This window comes from Formica exsecta, unplaced genomic scaffold (assembly GCF_003651465.1).
Source record: "Formica exsecta isolate Colony F162 unplaced genomic scaffold, ASM365146v1 scaffold98, whole genome shotgun sequence".
In the NCBI taxonomy this organism is placed as follows: Eukaryota; Metazoa; Arthropoda; class Insecta; order Hymenoptera; family Formicidae; genus Formica; species Formica exsecta.
The window spans coordinates 735,795-750,325 of NW_021853741.1; the positions used below are offsets into that span (position 1 = coordinate 735,795).

At 27.0% G+C, this 14,531-nt stretch overlaps 3 protein-coding genes across 6 annotated transcripts in view; 2 read left to right on the plus strand and 1 right to left on the minus strand.

Moving 5' to 3' along the window:
• Window positions 1–3,278, plus strand: part of LOC115245431 (kinase suppressor of Ras 2) — a 6,282-nt gene extending 3,004 nt beyond the window's left edge. The window contains exons 8-16 of the mRNA XM_029823742.1: window positions 82–206; window positions 441–564; window positions 630–841; window positions 940–1,116; window positions 1,206–1,391; window positions 1,592–1,725; window positions 1,827–1,964; window positions 2,235–2,364; window positions 2,478–3,278. Of these exons, the coding sequence (XP_029679602.1) occupies window positions 82–206; window positions 441–564; window positions 630–841; window positions 940–1,116; window positions 1,206–1,391; window positions 1,592–1,725; window positions 1,827–1,964; window positions 2,235–2,364; window positions 2,478–2,630 (1,379 nt within the window). The 3' untranslated portion in view covers window positions 2,631–3,278. The remainder of the gene's footprint in view (window positions 1–81; window positions 207–440; window positions 565–629; window positions 842–939; window positions 1,117–1,205; window positions 1,392–1,591; window positions 1,726–1,826; window positions 1,965–2,234; window positions 2,365–2,477) is intronic.
• A 457-nt stretch (window positions 3,279–3,735) lies between these two features.
• LOC115245433 (lys-63-specific deubiquitinase BRCC36) lies at window positions 3,736–6,480 on the minus strand. 2 transcript variants are annotated; one of them, XM_029823746.1, is made up of 7 exons: window positions 6,042–6,480; window positions 5,452–5,615; window positions 5,152–5,356; window positions 4,974–5,062; window positions 4,566–4,670; window positions 4,378–4,480; window positions 3,736–4,213 (listed from the first exon to the last, which is right to left on the minus strand). In XM_029823746.1, exons 2-7 carry the CDS (start codon window positions 5,563–5,565, stop codon window positions 4,068–4,070), a joined length of 762 nt encoding a protein of 253 aa, XP_029679606.1. In that variant the 5' UTR covers window positions 5,566–5,615; window positions 6,042–6,480; the 3' UTR covers window positions 3,736–4,067. The 2 variants fall into 2 exon arrangements, with proteins under 2 accessions (XP_029679606.1, XP_029679607.1); XM_029823747.1 differs by having other exon boundaries at window positions 5,452–5,591; window positions 6,042–6,436.
• A 50-nt stretch (window positions 6,481–6,530) lies between these two features.
• On the plus strand, window positions 6,531–14,314 carry LOC115245432 (protein spinster). Of its 3 annotated transcripts, none has more exons than XM_029823743.1 (10): window positions 6,531–6,721; window positions 6,830–7,065; window positions 7,234–7,430; window positions 7,514–7,665; window positions 7,751–7,954; window positions 8,188–8,322; window positions 8,425–8,686; window positions 8,793–8,891; window positions 8,987–9,197; window positions 13,410–14,314. In XM_029823743.1, exons 2-10 carry the CDS (start codon window positions 6,864–6,866, stop codon window positions 13,526–13,528), a joined length of 1,581 nt encoding a protein of 526 aa, XP_029679603.1. In that variant the 5' UTR covers window positions 6,531–6,721; window positions 6,830–6,863; the 3' UTR covers window positions 13,529–14,314. The 3 variants fall into 3 exon arrangements, with proteins under 3 accessions (XP_029679603.1, XP_029679604.1, XP_029679605.1); XM_029823744.1 differs by lacking the exon at window positions 6,531–6,721 and adding an exon at window positions 11,399–11,491; XM_029823745.1 differs by lacking the exons at window positions 6,531–6,721; window positions 13,410–14,314 and adding an exon at window positions 9,409–9,641.
• Window positions 14,315–14,531: the final 217 nt, after the last annotated feature.

The following is a 14,531-nucleotide window of genomic DNA, read 5'->3' on the forward strand; positions in this document are numbered from 1 at the left end:
ATATATAGTTGCACTACGACTTTTAAAAAAAGATGCTTGATATATAATATATACTAAGTTATGAAAAATAAATTCTTTTAGGTACGAATGCTTCCCCGATATTAAGCAAGCCTGGCATAACATCTCCGAATCATCATAATCCAAATTTATTAAAAAAGGATCGAAGACGGTCACATGCACATCCTTCTATGAATATATCTTTTCAGGTTACAATCTACAACTAATTTTTTATTATTTTTATTTTTTAAATAAACTTTCACAAAGATAATTTATATGTAAATTTTTCTCTCTCTCTCTCTCACAGTAAATTTATATGTGATGATGTAAATGTTGACATATAATATTAATGAAATATTTTTCATAGTTCTTTTAAATATAAACAAAATAATAGAGAAAGATGCAAAATATTTATATTTATAATTATTATTATTTATATTTAGAATGCAGATTCTAGTTCAAATACCTCGAGCTGTAACAGCTCAACGCCTTCTAGTCCAGCATTGCTACCTGCCAATACTAGCCAGACTCCACAGGCGCCTGTCAAACAACAGTTCCATTTTCCAGGTAGAGAAAAAAAGCATTTATGGTTTGTGGCTTTAGACCGAACGCGTTACTTATTTTGCTTCCAGATGTACTGAATGAAAAAGGAGTGACACACGAAACGCACAGATTTGACAGTACGACTATGTCAAGTGATAGTGACAGAACAGTAAGCGTTTCCGGATCTGGTAGCGTCAGTACAGATTCAGAAAGGACACCGGTTAGAGTTGATTCTCAGGATTCTCAAGTTTCCGATAGCGAAATACCTGGGGACATAAGTCGTTGGCCTCGACAGAATAGTGTATGTGTGATACTTTTTACCAAAAAAGGAATCATGGCAAAAAGATGTCTAATATGAATAAATTTTATTTTATATCTTGTATATTTTTTTAATCGCAGTTGTCGATGCGAGAGTGGGACATTCCATATGATGAATTAAAGATTGGAGAAGCAATCGGAACGGGAAGGTTTGGTACAGTATATAGAGGCAATTGGCATGGAGATGTTGCAATTAAAGTCATAAATATGGATTATTATTTAGACAATGATAAGATATTAGAAGCATTCAAATTAGAGGTAAGAAAATATAAATAAATATATATATTTCCCAGTTACAATTAAATTCGGAAATTGGTAATGATCGGAAATATTTTATCTTATTATAGGTAGGCACATTCCGAAAAACACGACATGAAAATCTAGTTTTATTTATGGGAGCTTGTATGAAACCTCCTCGATTAGCTATAGTGACTAGTATGAGTAAAGGCATGACACTTTATACTCATATTCACTTACGAAAGGACAAATTTAATACGAATAAAACTACTATTATAGCTCAACAGATTTCTCAGGTACATATTATTTATATGAGCATTTTTTAGGTCATTATATATTTATTTTTATGCATATAATTATGCTAGCATTTGAATAAATATAATATTAAAGGGATATTAAAAATATGTAAATATATGTAACAAAATTTAATTAATAATAATAATAATAATTCTTTCGTTATTATATAATATATTCAAGCATTAATTTTATCTTATAGGGTATGGGATATCTCCATGCTCGTGGTATAGTACACAAGGATCTTAAGAGCAAAAATATATTTTTAGAAAATGGAAAAGTTGTAATAACAGACTTTGGTCTGTTCAGTGTTACAAAGTTGTGCTATGGAAATAGGTAAATTTATATCTTGTAGAATAAAATTTATTCTTACTAGATAAGATATTTTACGTTATGCTCCTTTGAAATACAAGCTCATTTCATATATATGTATTTAGGAAAGGAAATGGACTGAATATACCACCTGGTTGGTTATGTTACTTAGCACCTGAGATTGTTCGACGACTGAGACCGCAACAAAACCGAGATCAGGAAGAGTTACCATTTACAGCTGCTTCTGATGTTTATGCATTTGGGTTAGTATATTTTCTTTTACGATATTTAATTATACTATTCTGAGTATATATATGCTTTGAAAATTTTGAAACAATATATTTAAACATTTCTGGTGCCCTTTATTTGTGATAAAATATTCATTGGTGTAATCATATATTTTATCTTGTAACTAACAAGTTTTCAATTTAGAAAAATATATTATAATGGATATACTATATAGCTAAAGTATAGCAACTGTGTAAATATAAAGCAATAACAATAAGATTATTTAAAAAGATATTTTCCGATAGGACTGTCTGGTATGAATTATTATGTGGTGAATGGCCATTTAAAGGTCAACCTCCTGAAGCTATTATTTGGCAAGTGGGGAAAGGAATGAAGCAACCTTTAGCAAATTTGCAAGCTTCTCGTGATGTAAAGGTACATACATGTTTAAAATGTGTATATCTGTATATTACAGAATTAAGTATCATTATGTTACAAATTCTGTGCATTATTTGCAAAAATTGTAGAAATTTTATAATCTTTTTTAGGACATTTTGATGCATTGTTGGTCATACCATGCAGAGAAACGTCCTGATTTTGCAAAGCTATTAACTACACTCGAAAAGCTGCCTCGCAAAAGGTTAGCACGTAGTCCCTCTCATCCTATACATCTTTCTCGTTCTGCAGAATCTGTGTTTTGAACATTTAAGTCTATTTAAATACGCTGTTGTTCTTGTAGTGTAAATATAGAACTGTGCAAATATTGCCAGATCTTTGTTCGTGAAGAGTAAAATAAAAGTCACTGAAAGGGTTTGCTCTCGTTTGTATTATTAATTTATTAAAATGTGCAATGAAAGAATATTGATGTTAATAATTGAGATTGTTAATAAATTGTTTCAAATTAAATATGTATCTTTTATTGTGGATAGAGTCACAATATTAAAAAAAGAAGTCGTAGGAGAGTATACACATTTATATATATAATTTATACTTAAATGTATGTAAATCTACAGATCACTAAAATTTCCAAAAATTCTATAGACTTGTTAACAAATATATAATTTTCAACAAACTTTTCATCTATATATTCTACGAGATAGTTCTTCAGTGCACGTTTTAAGAAATATAGGTTCAACTCTTTATTTTTTCTCAGGTAATATTGTAAATATACTTTATTGAGAATAGTGTTGTTAGGCGATAGATAATTTATTTTAAATAAATTCTATATTATAAATATATATATAGAGACAGGAGAGAATTGTCAGATGAATGTCTTTAAATTTAGTAATAATATAATAATTTTTCTCTCAAATATATAAAAAATAATATATAATTCTACATTATTCAAACCATAGTGTACATTGAGATCATTTGTCCCAAATATTTCTTTCATATTTATGATGCATTTCAAAATCTCTCTCTGCAGAAATCTTGGACATTAGTTTTAACAAATTAATCATTATAGACATAAAAAGTATCTAAATATTTCTTAGTATTATTGTTTGTGTGTATGGATAATTGTGATAAGAGTGTATATGTTTTGTTTCTGATTTTTTTTTTAATGTGGTTTTCAAAATTTTTCTCTTCCCATTCTCAGAAAAAAAGCTACAAGCTGGAAGAACTGTTTTACAATATATATAAATTTTTTGTATATATGTATATACATATATTTATAGATAGTTTAATTTGTTATCAATGTTTTTTTTCTTTATTTAGTATTATATTTTATAAATACTATTAATAACGATAAATATTTATTAGTTGTTTAAATAAGTAAAGAAATAGAAATAACCAGAAAGTATATACATTGTATACAATGAAATGCTTATTGATATATTGTATTGCTTTCAATAGCGAAAAAAATTTGTCTTATTTTAATAGTAACTTAAAAAAAATTATATGTCGATTGTCACACACAGTTCCTTAAATCTATTAACATTAATGTCAAACTATTCAAATATATAACTATATTTTCAGTTTAGTAAATACTTATATCTTTATTTGAAATCTTATTTTTATTACTTAACATAATTTGTTGATGAACAGATTATTCATACTCACAAATAAATTGTTATTTATATCACAAGAGATTTAAACTCTCTTATATTATATATATACTTTCTCTTTTTAAAAATTTTTTATCTGTTACATATTTTCTGTAACTCCTGTAATTGTCTTTTAAGATGCGTAGCACGCAATTTATTCAATGCTATTCTCTTTTCAAATGTTTGTACCAAAGGCTTTGTAATAATATCTGTTATGTGAACCAACGCCCGTGTCCTGACTGTAAAGGAAAATTGTCTATATTCCTTGATTTGTTACTCTTACTTTCGTAAATATTAGATAAAAGTTGTTACTTAAATAAATTATTTATTAATCTAAACACACATTATCCTTTTTACTACAATATTTTATATTTTAATATAAAATAAACAGAATGGTACATACCAGCATTATTATGAATACTGGCAAGGACATCTGGATGATCTTTACAGGCTTCAGCCATATCTTCTTCTTCTTGTACCAAAATTTTTGACAGGTCTGTCATTGTCTGCAACAATATTTATGTTCAGGTAGAAGGCACAGTTTTTTTAGCACACTCTAAATTTTTTTAATACAAAGAAGTAAAATCTTACTCTCAAACATCTATCCGAAATATCTGGAGTATGTACTATCTCTAATGGTATTTCTGTAGCTTCACCATTATCTGATTGAAAGCAATTTAAAAAGATCTCATGTTCCTATAAAACGAAAAAGATCACTATTATACATATATACATACTATTATACATATTTATCATTATAATTTATCTATGTCAACAACTATTAACTATTAACTAATATTATACAGGCCATCATTTGTCTCTCATATATATATAAACTTAAAAATTCTAAAATACCGCCCAATTATTTATAATATAACAATTGACTATTAAATAAAATTAGATGAATATCTTTTCCAGCAATATGGGCCATTTAAGAGCAATGTGTATGTTTTATATATGTTGATATATGAAATATTAAGATAAGAAAAGTATATATACCTTTGATTCTTTCCCCTCTGAAAATACTGAAAATATTAAGCCTACGAAACTATGATCCATTGTTTGATAAGTAGCTTGAGTTCTGACATCTGCAAAATAAAAGTGATGAATATAATGTAAGAATTTTTTTTGTATATTATTTAAACATTTTGACAAAAGAAATATTTTTGATACACACCGACATGTGACGGACAAACTGTAATATGTGGATGTGAATGATACCAGCCGAGAACGCGCATAGGTCGATTTAATTCCACTGTTAATCGCTCGGCTTCAGCAGCAGCTTTCAGTAATTGCTCGGAAGAAATTTCTACCCTGTCTTTCTTTTTGTCCAGACGTCGTAAAATGATAACAGCTGATATTTTTGCTATTCCACATGCAAACTAAAACATGAGTGATTAATGCTCTACTTGTCGCATTAATTAAAAAAGTTTGAGAAAAAAAAATTAAGTATAAAATATTAAAAAATCCAACATACATTGCCAATAAGTAAACCCATCACTTCAAAGTTTTCTGTTGATAAAGCATGTTGCAAACACACCATATAGACGTCTGTTTGCAGCTCCACTTTTTGCAATCGAGAATCATCCATTGTTTATATAAAAGTATATATAAATCCTGCGAAAATAATACAGATGCAAACTTAAAGTTTGCAATTACTAAATTTAATTATTGCATTTAATACACACATATTTACTTTATATAAAAAAATATATATATATATATACAAATTTTGCAAAAATATTTTATTTTATATTGTAGACACTTTATTAGGTTAATGAGGTAAAACAATATAATTTCAAAACAATGACGAATGATAAATTAATAATTTCATCTAAATTCTATAAATTATCCTCTTTCACGATAGAAAAATCTAACATTACATATCTCACGTATATATGTACATACAAAACTGATTTATTAAGGAAGCATAACCTCTCTTCTAAATTGACGCCCACATATCGGCTATTTTTTCATTGGATTATTGAATACATATTTTTTGAGAGTCATTCTTTTATTCCATTTTTGGATTAGTATTATTAAACGTATATTAAGTATGTACTTTACCTGTTCACACTGATACTCTGTGAAGTCGAATATAGAAATTTCCTCTCCGTCGAGAATCGTTTTCTCGATTCAATAAATTTTTAGATCTTCTTCGTTTTGGTTTGACTCTCGCCAAAAATAATCGCATCTACCGTAACTTAATTATTTAATGCAGCTATTTAGCGCGCAGCGTTGAGTCGCGATTAATCAGCAATTTACAACAAATTTGTGAACGAAACTAATTTTCTTTTATTGTTCGCTAAAAGCGAATTCGAAAAGTGCGAATTTTCAAAAGCGAATTCTTCTCTCGCGGATAAATAAACGGGCTTCGTATTTACTATGTGCGGGATGCAATGAATAAGAACTCTCTTGTTGACAAATCAATGCTTATTAATTCAAGTGCACCGATTTTATCTGTCGTTTGTATCGCTAGATACACATAATAGTTATATGCTGTCGCAATTTGTCGCAGCGGCGTTTCATGTATGTATTTTATTACGCGCGACACACACAGGAATGGAGAATATTTAGCGCACATCCAGTGTATACGTGTACTCGTATTGATGCATACATATATATACCCCGTATATATTTCTGATTGCTTTCGATCCCACTTTGGAGTTCAATTAAAGGTGGTGTGATGCGCGTGGTGTGATGCTCGAAAGATGTCTGTGATCAGTTTTTTGTCATCTTATAGCAAGGTAACGTCAATAAGTTTATGCGAGGTTATGCCGAGTGTTACGAGGACTTATATCAGCTATCGTTAAATAATTTGAAAACTTGCAAATTATATATTATTCGTGACGCAGATAACGACGGGAATGTCAAGGATTTTGTCGCGTCATGGTAGACGATAAAGCGTCAATTACCACGGAAACCAAGTATCGTATGGTAAATGTGGATCGGGACGATAACTCGAGGAAGACGCGCGTAAAAGCAACGATGCCTTCGGAATTGAGATCAATCAGCGCGAGTGACTGGATCACAGTCATCGTTCTCTGTTTCGTAAATCTTATAAATTATATGGACCGTTTTACGGTCGCCGGTGAGTCTTGCTTTACGAACTCATTGGGATTAATGGAGATATTGAAGAAATTTTGTTATTTAACGAAATATTGTATAAACATGAATGTAATGTTATTTTTTTAATATATATATATATATTATATTTATAATATATATTTGCAAGCAAAGTCACAATCTTTTGCTATAGGGGTACTGACTGACATCAAGAAGGATTTTGATATTGGTAACGATTTGTCTGGACTATTACAAACTGCATTTATCTTGAGCTACATGGTGTTCGCACCATTATTTGGATACCTGGGAGATCGCTATAGTAGAAAATTGATAATGAGCGGTGGTGTATTCCTATGGTGCTTAACGACATTTATTGGTTCATTTATGAAGGTAAATACAATTTCTTCTATATAAAGTGAATTTCATATAAGACAATATTTTATATATAATACAATACTTTTAATTTATTTCAGAGATATGGATGGTTCCTATTCTTTAGAGCTCTTGTTGGTATAGGAGAAGCGAGTTATTCTACAATTGCACCAACAATAATTAGTGATTTATTTGTGAAAGATGTACGTTCCAAAATGCTTGCCCTATTTTACTTCGCTATTCCAGTTGGAAGGTACATTGGTTGTATACAATTAGAGTATATACATTATGTAATTATGTGCATATGTATTTATGTGTACATAAATTTTTTATTCTAGTGGTTTGGGGTATATCACAGGAGGTGAAACAGCTCGTATCACTGGTAACTGGCAATGGGGGTTACGCATTACTCCTATATTAGGTATTGTAGCAATTCTACTGTTACTTACTGTAGTCAGAGATCCTATTAGAGGTGAACGAGAAGGTGGCGTTCATTTGACAACTACCACATGGTCGTACGACATCAAGGAGTTATTGAAAAAGTAATTAGCTGTATATATTTTTGTTATTAGAGAACTATGATTAATTATCATTGGTCTTTTTGTTTACTAATACTTTTCTATTATAAAGCAATGATTTATATTATGTCAATTGCTTTATCTATTGTTCTGTCATTTATTGTTCAGATAAAACAGAACAAATTTTATATTAATTTATCATAATTTATAGTTAATACTAAATTTGTTATATTGGCATATAATATATATTTTTTTAGTCCAAGCTTTATGCTGTCTACTGCAGGATTTACTTGTGTGGCATTTGTCACTGGTGCTCTGGCATGGTGGGCGCCGACATATTTACAATATGGTTTTAAATTACTTCCTTATAATGTGAATATCGATGCAGACGAGTACGTTAAAATTCATTGTAATAATATGTGATAATAGAAGATTGATATATAACAAGAGAATGTGTCTTAAAAATACTACATAAATGTATCTTAATGTTTTAGCGTTGCATATAAGTTTGGATTAATTGGTATGGCATCTGGTCTAATAGGTGTACCATTAGGTTCTACTATAGCACAAAAATTACGAGTCTATTGGCAACAAGCTGATCCTCTAATATGTGCTATAGGTCTTCTAATAAGCGCTCCTTTTTTATTCTTTGCTATGATTACTGCCAATACAAACTCTACTCTCTGTTACATATTAATATTCTTTGGTCAATTGTCATTAAATTTGAATTGGTCCATCGTAGCAGATATGTTATTGGTAAGAACTTGAAAAAAAAAAGAATAATTGCTTTTTCTATTATTTTTTAGTTATATTTTAATAAATAATTTAATAGATCTTTTATATATATTATATTTTTTTACAGTATGTAGTAATTCCTACAAGGAGATCTACGGCAGAGGCATTCCAAATTCTTATAGCACATGCTCTTGGAGATGCAGGAAGTCCTTATCTTATTGGACTTGTATGTAGAAATAATTTCACATTATTAATTAAAAATTAAATAATTAGATTCATTAAAATATATTATAGATACGTAATTTTTTATTTTTGTTTTAGATATCAGAAGGATTAAAGTCCACTCTCTTACCAGATTTAGGTATAGGAGGACAATCTGCTGTTCATGACAATCAAAACATCATCGAGTTTCGTAGTCTACAATATGCAATGTTTCTTACAATGTTTGTAGAAGTACTTGGTGCTCTGTTTTTCTTCCTGACAGCATTACATATACAAAAAGATAAAGCATTGGTCGATCTTGCTATTGCAGGTAAGTAAAAGATTGTGACTTAACACTAGTTAGGACAAAAGTGATATTTAAACAATGCACTTTGTTTTGCATGTCCACATTGAAATTATTACTAATACAGCTTGATATATGTTTTACACATACACACACACCATGTTAAAAACAATGTAAATGTCATATAAAACTATTTTTTATCTGTAAAACACATTAGCGCAAGTGTAATTTTTTCTAGGGTAATTTTTTAAAATATTTAATGTTGATCTATAAACACATAATTACTATTATTAAATAAAATATCGGGCTAGAATATTCACACATACGATTCACAATATAATTCGGTAAGTGCAATACACACATATACATATATGTAATTGAAATATTGAGCAATCTAAGATGTATTACTTGTTGACATCATTATCATATATAATGATGATGTATTAATAAATTAACATATATTCACATGCATATATAATAAATACATATACATAATATACATAATGTATATTACCCCTATATAGTATATTCTGGTTGGAATGTGAAATAAAAATTTGCAGTTCTACTAAAACATTCTATTTTTATACAGTACATGAATTGTTCTCAACTTTGGACTTACAAGCACAAGTTTTGGGATCAAAAAGAAGGTAGTATGCAAAATTGCCATATCATTTAACACGTTAAGCGCCAAAAATTCTTATTTATTATATATTAAAATATATTGTGCAATAATAAAAAATAAAAAATTAGTTTTAAAAAAGATATATTTCGAATATTTACAAAATATATATATATACGTGAAGTAGTCTATACGATTGCAAGAGAGAGAAAGAGAGAGATGATAATTGAAAGAACATTTTTATTTAATTATATATTTTATTTTTATATCATTACATTTATTTTTAATAATTAACAAAATTATCAAGTATATTGAGTTAATTAATAATTAGCAAAATTTATTAAATGTATAAATATTTTTATATTTGTTTTCTAGAAACAATAAAAAGCTTCTAAACATGACTCTTCGCATCTTTATGTATCATTTTTCTTTTTAATTTTATATATATTTAACATCGTGGCGCTTAACTTGTTAAAACTCAAGATTATTTACATTAATTTTTTTACTAATGTGATCAATTGTATTCTACATGCAATCACTAATCTTCTGATCATTTATTACACAGTTTGAAATCTTTATTTTATATTCCAACATTTTTAGAATGGAATAACATTTATATATTCATACATTAAATCTGCTTTAATATTAGAAATATGTAATGTCCATGAAAAAGATGGTTTAATAATATTTTATCATGAATATCCCTATTTATATTCGTGATATTAACCTACTAAAAATGGTGCTTAACGTGTTAAGGAATGCAAATTAAAGATATTAATATGAATAATAATTTTAGCAAATAACATAATTAAATTTGTAACGTATGTGCGCGCGTGATTGATATGACGTTTTGCAGATATTATATGTAATTCTTTCCATATTTTCTATTATTTTTTTAATATGCACTTCTTATATATAGTTCCATACATGAATCATTGCATTTATTGATATCTATAATAAAAATTATTCACAAATTCTAATAATCGCGGGCTAGTAAGAGCCAGAACGCGGATGGCAGTGCGTCAGTTTCATAGAAAAATAAGTTTTCTATGAAACTGAATATGTCACGAAATTTACTTGGTGTATACCAAGATTTTTTTAAAAATTAATCTCAATTCGAGATTTACAATAATCAAAATAAACAATAATAAAAATTATTGTATTGCAATTGTCTTATTACATACACAACTTATAATTATATTTTTTTTATTATTTTAGATTTATTTATTTTTATAATTTTTCGATTTATATATGAATGATTGAGACGTTCTACATATATCTTTTATAAAAGATATAAAGCCTAATGTCCTTTATCCTGAAGTCTTTTTTACTTTAAAATATATAAAAAGTTATCATAATATTTACAAAAATACATTTTGTATAAAATTTTCTTATTTAAAATTTGAAAGTTAAAATTTGAAATATATTATGTGTTGAATTTTTAAATTTTCTCTTGTACTATACATTTAGTAGATATTCTATACATTTTGGTATTAAATTATTGAAATATTTTTCAAAAACGGGCTTAATTTATTGTAGGCAGTACATGGTCTAGTATGGAATGTGCACGTAGTTATTGTTATATAACATACAAACATCTTTCTTGCAGACAAATTTCTAGATACTAAGAATAATGGGCAAGCTGAATCAACGCATTTATAGATCATCACTGGGCCTCACCTGATAGTGTGCTGTGTATCTGGTACATAATTTATTTTCATGATTTCATTGTTTTTTTTTATTTAATTGGTAATCAATTTAATCGAATATGACTCTTTGTATAAATAAAACAGCCTCCTATTCTATATCTAACTTACTATACTTGTATATATACATATACATACTTATGTTTATTTAAATATTTCAAAAAAACAAAATTTAAAAATCATTTATTTATTTTTTTATATATTTATATTATATAAAGACAATCACAGTACATAAAAAAAGTGATGCTTAATACATATGATATAATACACACAAATTATATATACATATTATATTTTTATATCATATACATGATTGAGAGTTGTTATTTTTATTTTTAATTCTTAAAGATCTTAATTTTTGTGATATATGTAATGTTTGTGATGTGTGTGACAATATCAATATCTATTCAATTGTTAAATTTCCGCGCACGCGAAGAAAATTTAATTTATTTAAAAAAATATACGTTGATTGATTTTATAACAAAATTTACGTCATTTATTTGATTAAATAATTAAATTGATTATCAATTATACCATTTCATTATTTTTATTATTTCACATTTTACAATGGGGTTTATAAATAAATAAAAATTATAATTTTTAGTTTAATTCTTTTGATATTCTTTTTTCATAAATAATATGTTGAAAATTATTTCTAAAAAAATATTTATTTTTTTCTCTTGTGATTTATCTTGGTAAGGATGCATGAGGATGCTTTTAAATTTAGAAATATAAAGCTTTTTTCCCCTACTTACACTATTTTGGTTCCATATTTTGCCCATGGATGTCATAAATGGGAAAAATAATACATTAAGCAATTTCAAATTTGGTTATATTTAGACACTTTCAACAATTGAAAAAAATGATATAAAGAAAAATAATATAAAAATAATATTATTCTTTCAATAAGAAATTATAATGAAATTAAGATAATATATACTTGATATTCCTATCAGACTTGATATTCCTCTATTATTAGGATTGATATTAACATTCGGATCAGCATTAAAATTGGTTTACTTTTACAAATGCAAATAAAATCGTGATTAAATTTAATATATTGAAGTGATATCACATCCTTTAAACTGATGAAGCTTGCCTACAATTTCTGTATGTAACATGACTAGGTGTAAGACTTTGTGTTGTGTATGTGTGGATACAGTATAATATTGCATGTATATTTTTAAAGAATTAGATATATTGCAATCAACATTGCAAAGAACGTACAATTGTGATTAATGCAATTTAATTATATGATTTGTCCTTTTAGATAGTTAAATTATATAATTTCATCTATATGTTTGTATTTCTGTCTGTATGGTTTTGCTTTAGAAAATTAACGGTATAAATTAATACATCTATACTGATACAGATAGAAAACTGAATAGATGGAATTTCAAAATATTCTGCACAATTTATGTTTGATGTTGTATAAGATTATTGTCGCTATAATATTTTTATCACAACAAATGAGTTTTAGCATTCTTAAAACCGTAATAAATGCTTTGTTTTTAGAATATTGCTTATATCTGTGGTTTTTTTTATTAATGGACATATATTTGTTGCATGTGTATGTTTTATTTTATTCTGTTATATTTTATAAATTTCATAGGTCCTTATACAGAAACGAAAATTTTTTCCACGTTTAATGTTATTGCTTTTTGAATGCTACTTGTTGGTGGGGTAATATACTTCATGTAGGAATTAATTAATGTATTACATAGGACAAGTTTTTCTAACGAAAAATGAGATTTTAACAATACCACATATATTTAACATTTGTAAATATATATATATATTCATATGTAAATTATCAGTATACTATTTACACCTGCCGAGATTTATCTGTGTGACTGGATCTATATATTAATATGTAAAAGATATGTTCAAATAGCTTTTTTATATTATTTTCAGGTGGAAGTATTTCAGACTCAGTATGTATTTGCAACGACGCAGTTGACAGTGAATTACAAAATGATAGAAATACGATATTAGAATATAATAGGCATTACGAGGAACCGTCTCATATATAGGTCTTGTAGAATCTTAATACTTTAGATAAGTTATGGTTATTACGAGTGTACAGTATAGTTCTATCAAACATAGATATCGATTTGGTTTTATAAAACAAGATGTCATATATGACACAAAAATATATGTTCTGTATACAGAACGTATCTGAAGAAAATCTCCATATAATGATAATGAGTATCCTCAGAGAGCTAGTTGTGCAAGTTACCACCATTAATAGTGTACAAAACATTCGATTCGCAAACAATGAAACTCTTAGGATGTGAATGAAACGCCGCCTTTATAAATTGTACAATATTTTTAAATATTATATTTTTATAATCGCTCATTGCAAATTCATATTTGTAGCATATTACTGAAATCATCAGATAATAGATGCAAATTATATGAATGATAATACAATTAATACAATAAGACTATATTACTGAAATCATTATATGTATAATAGATGCAATTATAACATAGTATTACTGAAATAATCACATAATAGATTCAAATTGTATGAATGATAATACAATTAATACAATAAGGCTGTATTAGTAAATAATTTGCATATAAGATGTGTAAGTATTTTCTGATTAAATTATATCAGTAACATTCACACTGCTTCGGTATTAAACTATAAAAATACTCACAGTTGTGTGGTTCTTTATAAAAAAACATTGTTATGAATTGTATTCTATAAAACTAATATAAAAAATTAATTAATATATATTACTATTAAGTTTGCCAATTTAACTAAGCCAGAGGTAAATGTAGATAGACATTTCGATAATTATAAATATGAATATGACTATATTTTATCTTGGAACGTTGGGATATTTTTCAACTTTTTTTGAAAACAATACATACAGTTGTAATAACATGCAATCAACTGAATTTAAAAGGTCTATTATAATTGTTGTTATAGATTAATCTCAGAATTAAAAAATATCCTCTTCTTCCAATAATATAAAAATATTAAATAGATATAGCTTTTTTGCACAATAGATTCTTTTAAAATAT

Coding starts and splice junctions, on each gene's coding strand:
- LOC115245433 (XM_029823746.1), bottom strand. CDS start 5,565: ATGGATGATTCTCGATTGCAAAAAGTGGAGCTGCAAACAGACGTCTAT. Junction 5,063..5,151: donor AGTTTGTCCGTCACATGTCG/GTGTGTATCAAA, acceptor TTTATTTTGCAG/ATGTCAGAACTCAAGCTACT. Junction 4,214..4,377: donor CAGTATTCATAATAATGCTG/GTATGTACCATT, acceptor TTTCCTTTACAG/TCAGGACACGGGCGTTGGTT.
- LOC115245432 (XM_029823743.1), top strand. CDS start 6,864: ATGGTAGACGATAAAGCGTCAATTACCACGGAAACCAAGTATCGTATG. Junction 7,066..7,233: donor GGACCGTTTTACGGTCGCCG/GTGAGTCTTGCT, acceptor CTTTTGCTATAG/GGGTACTGACTGACATCAAG. Junction 9,198..13,409: donor GGTCGATCTTGCTATTGCAG/GTAAGTAAAAGA, acceptor TATTATTTTCAG/GTGGAAGTATTTCAGACTCA.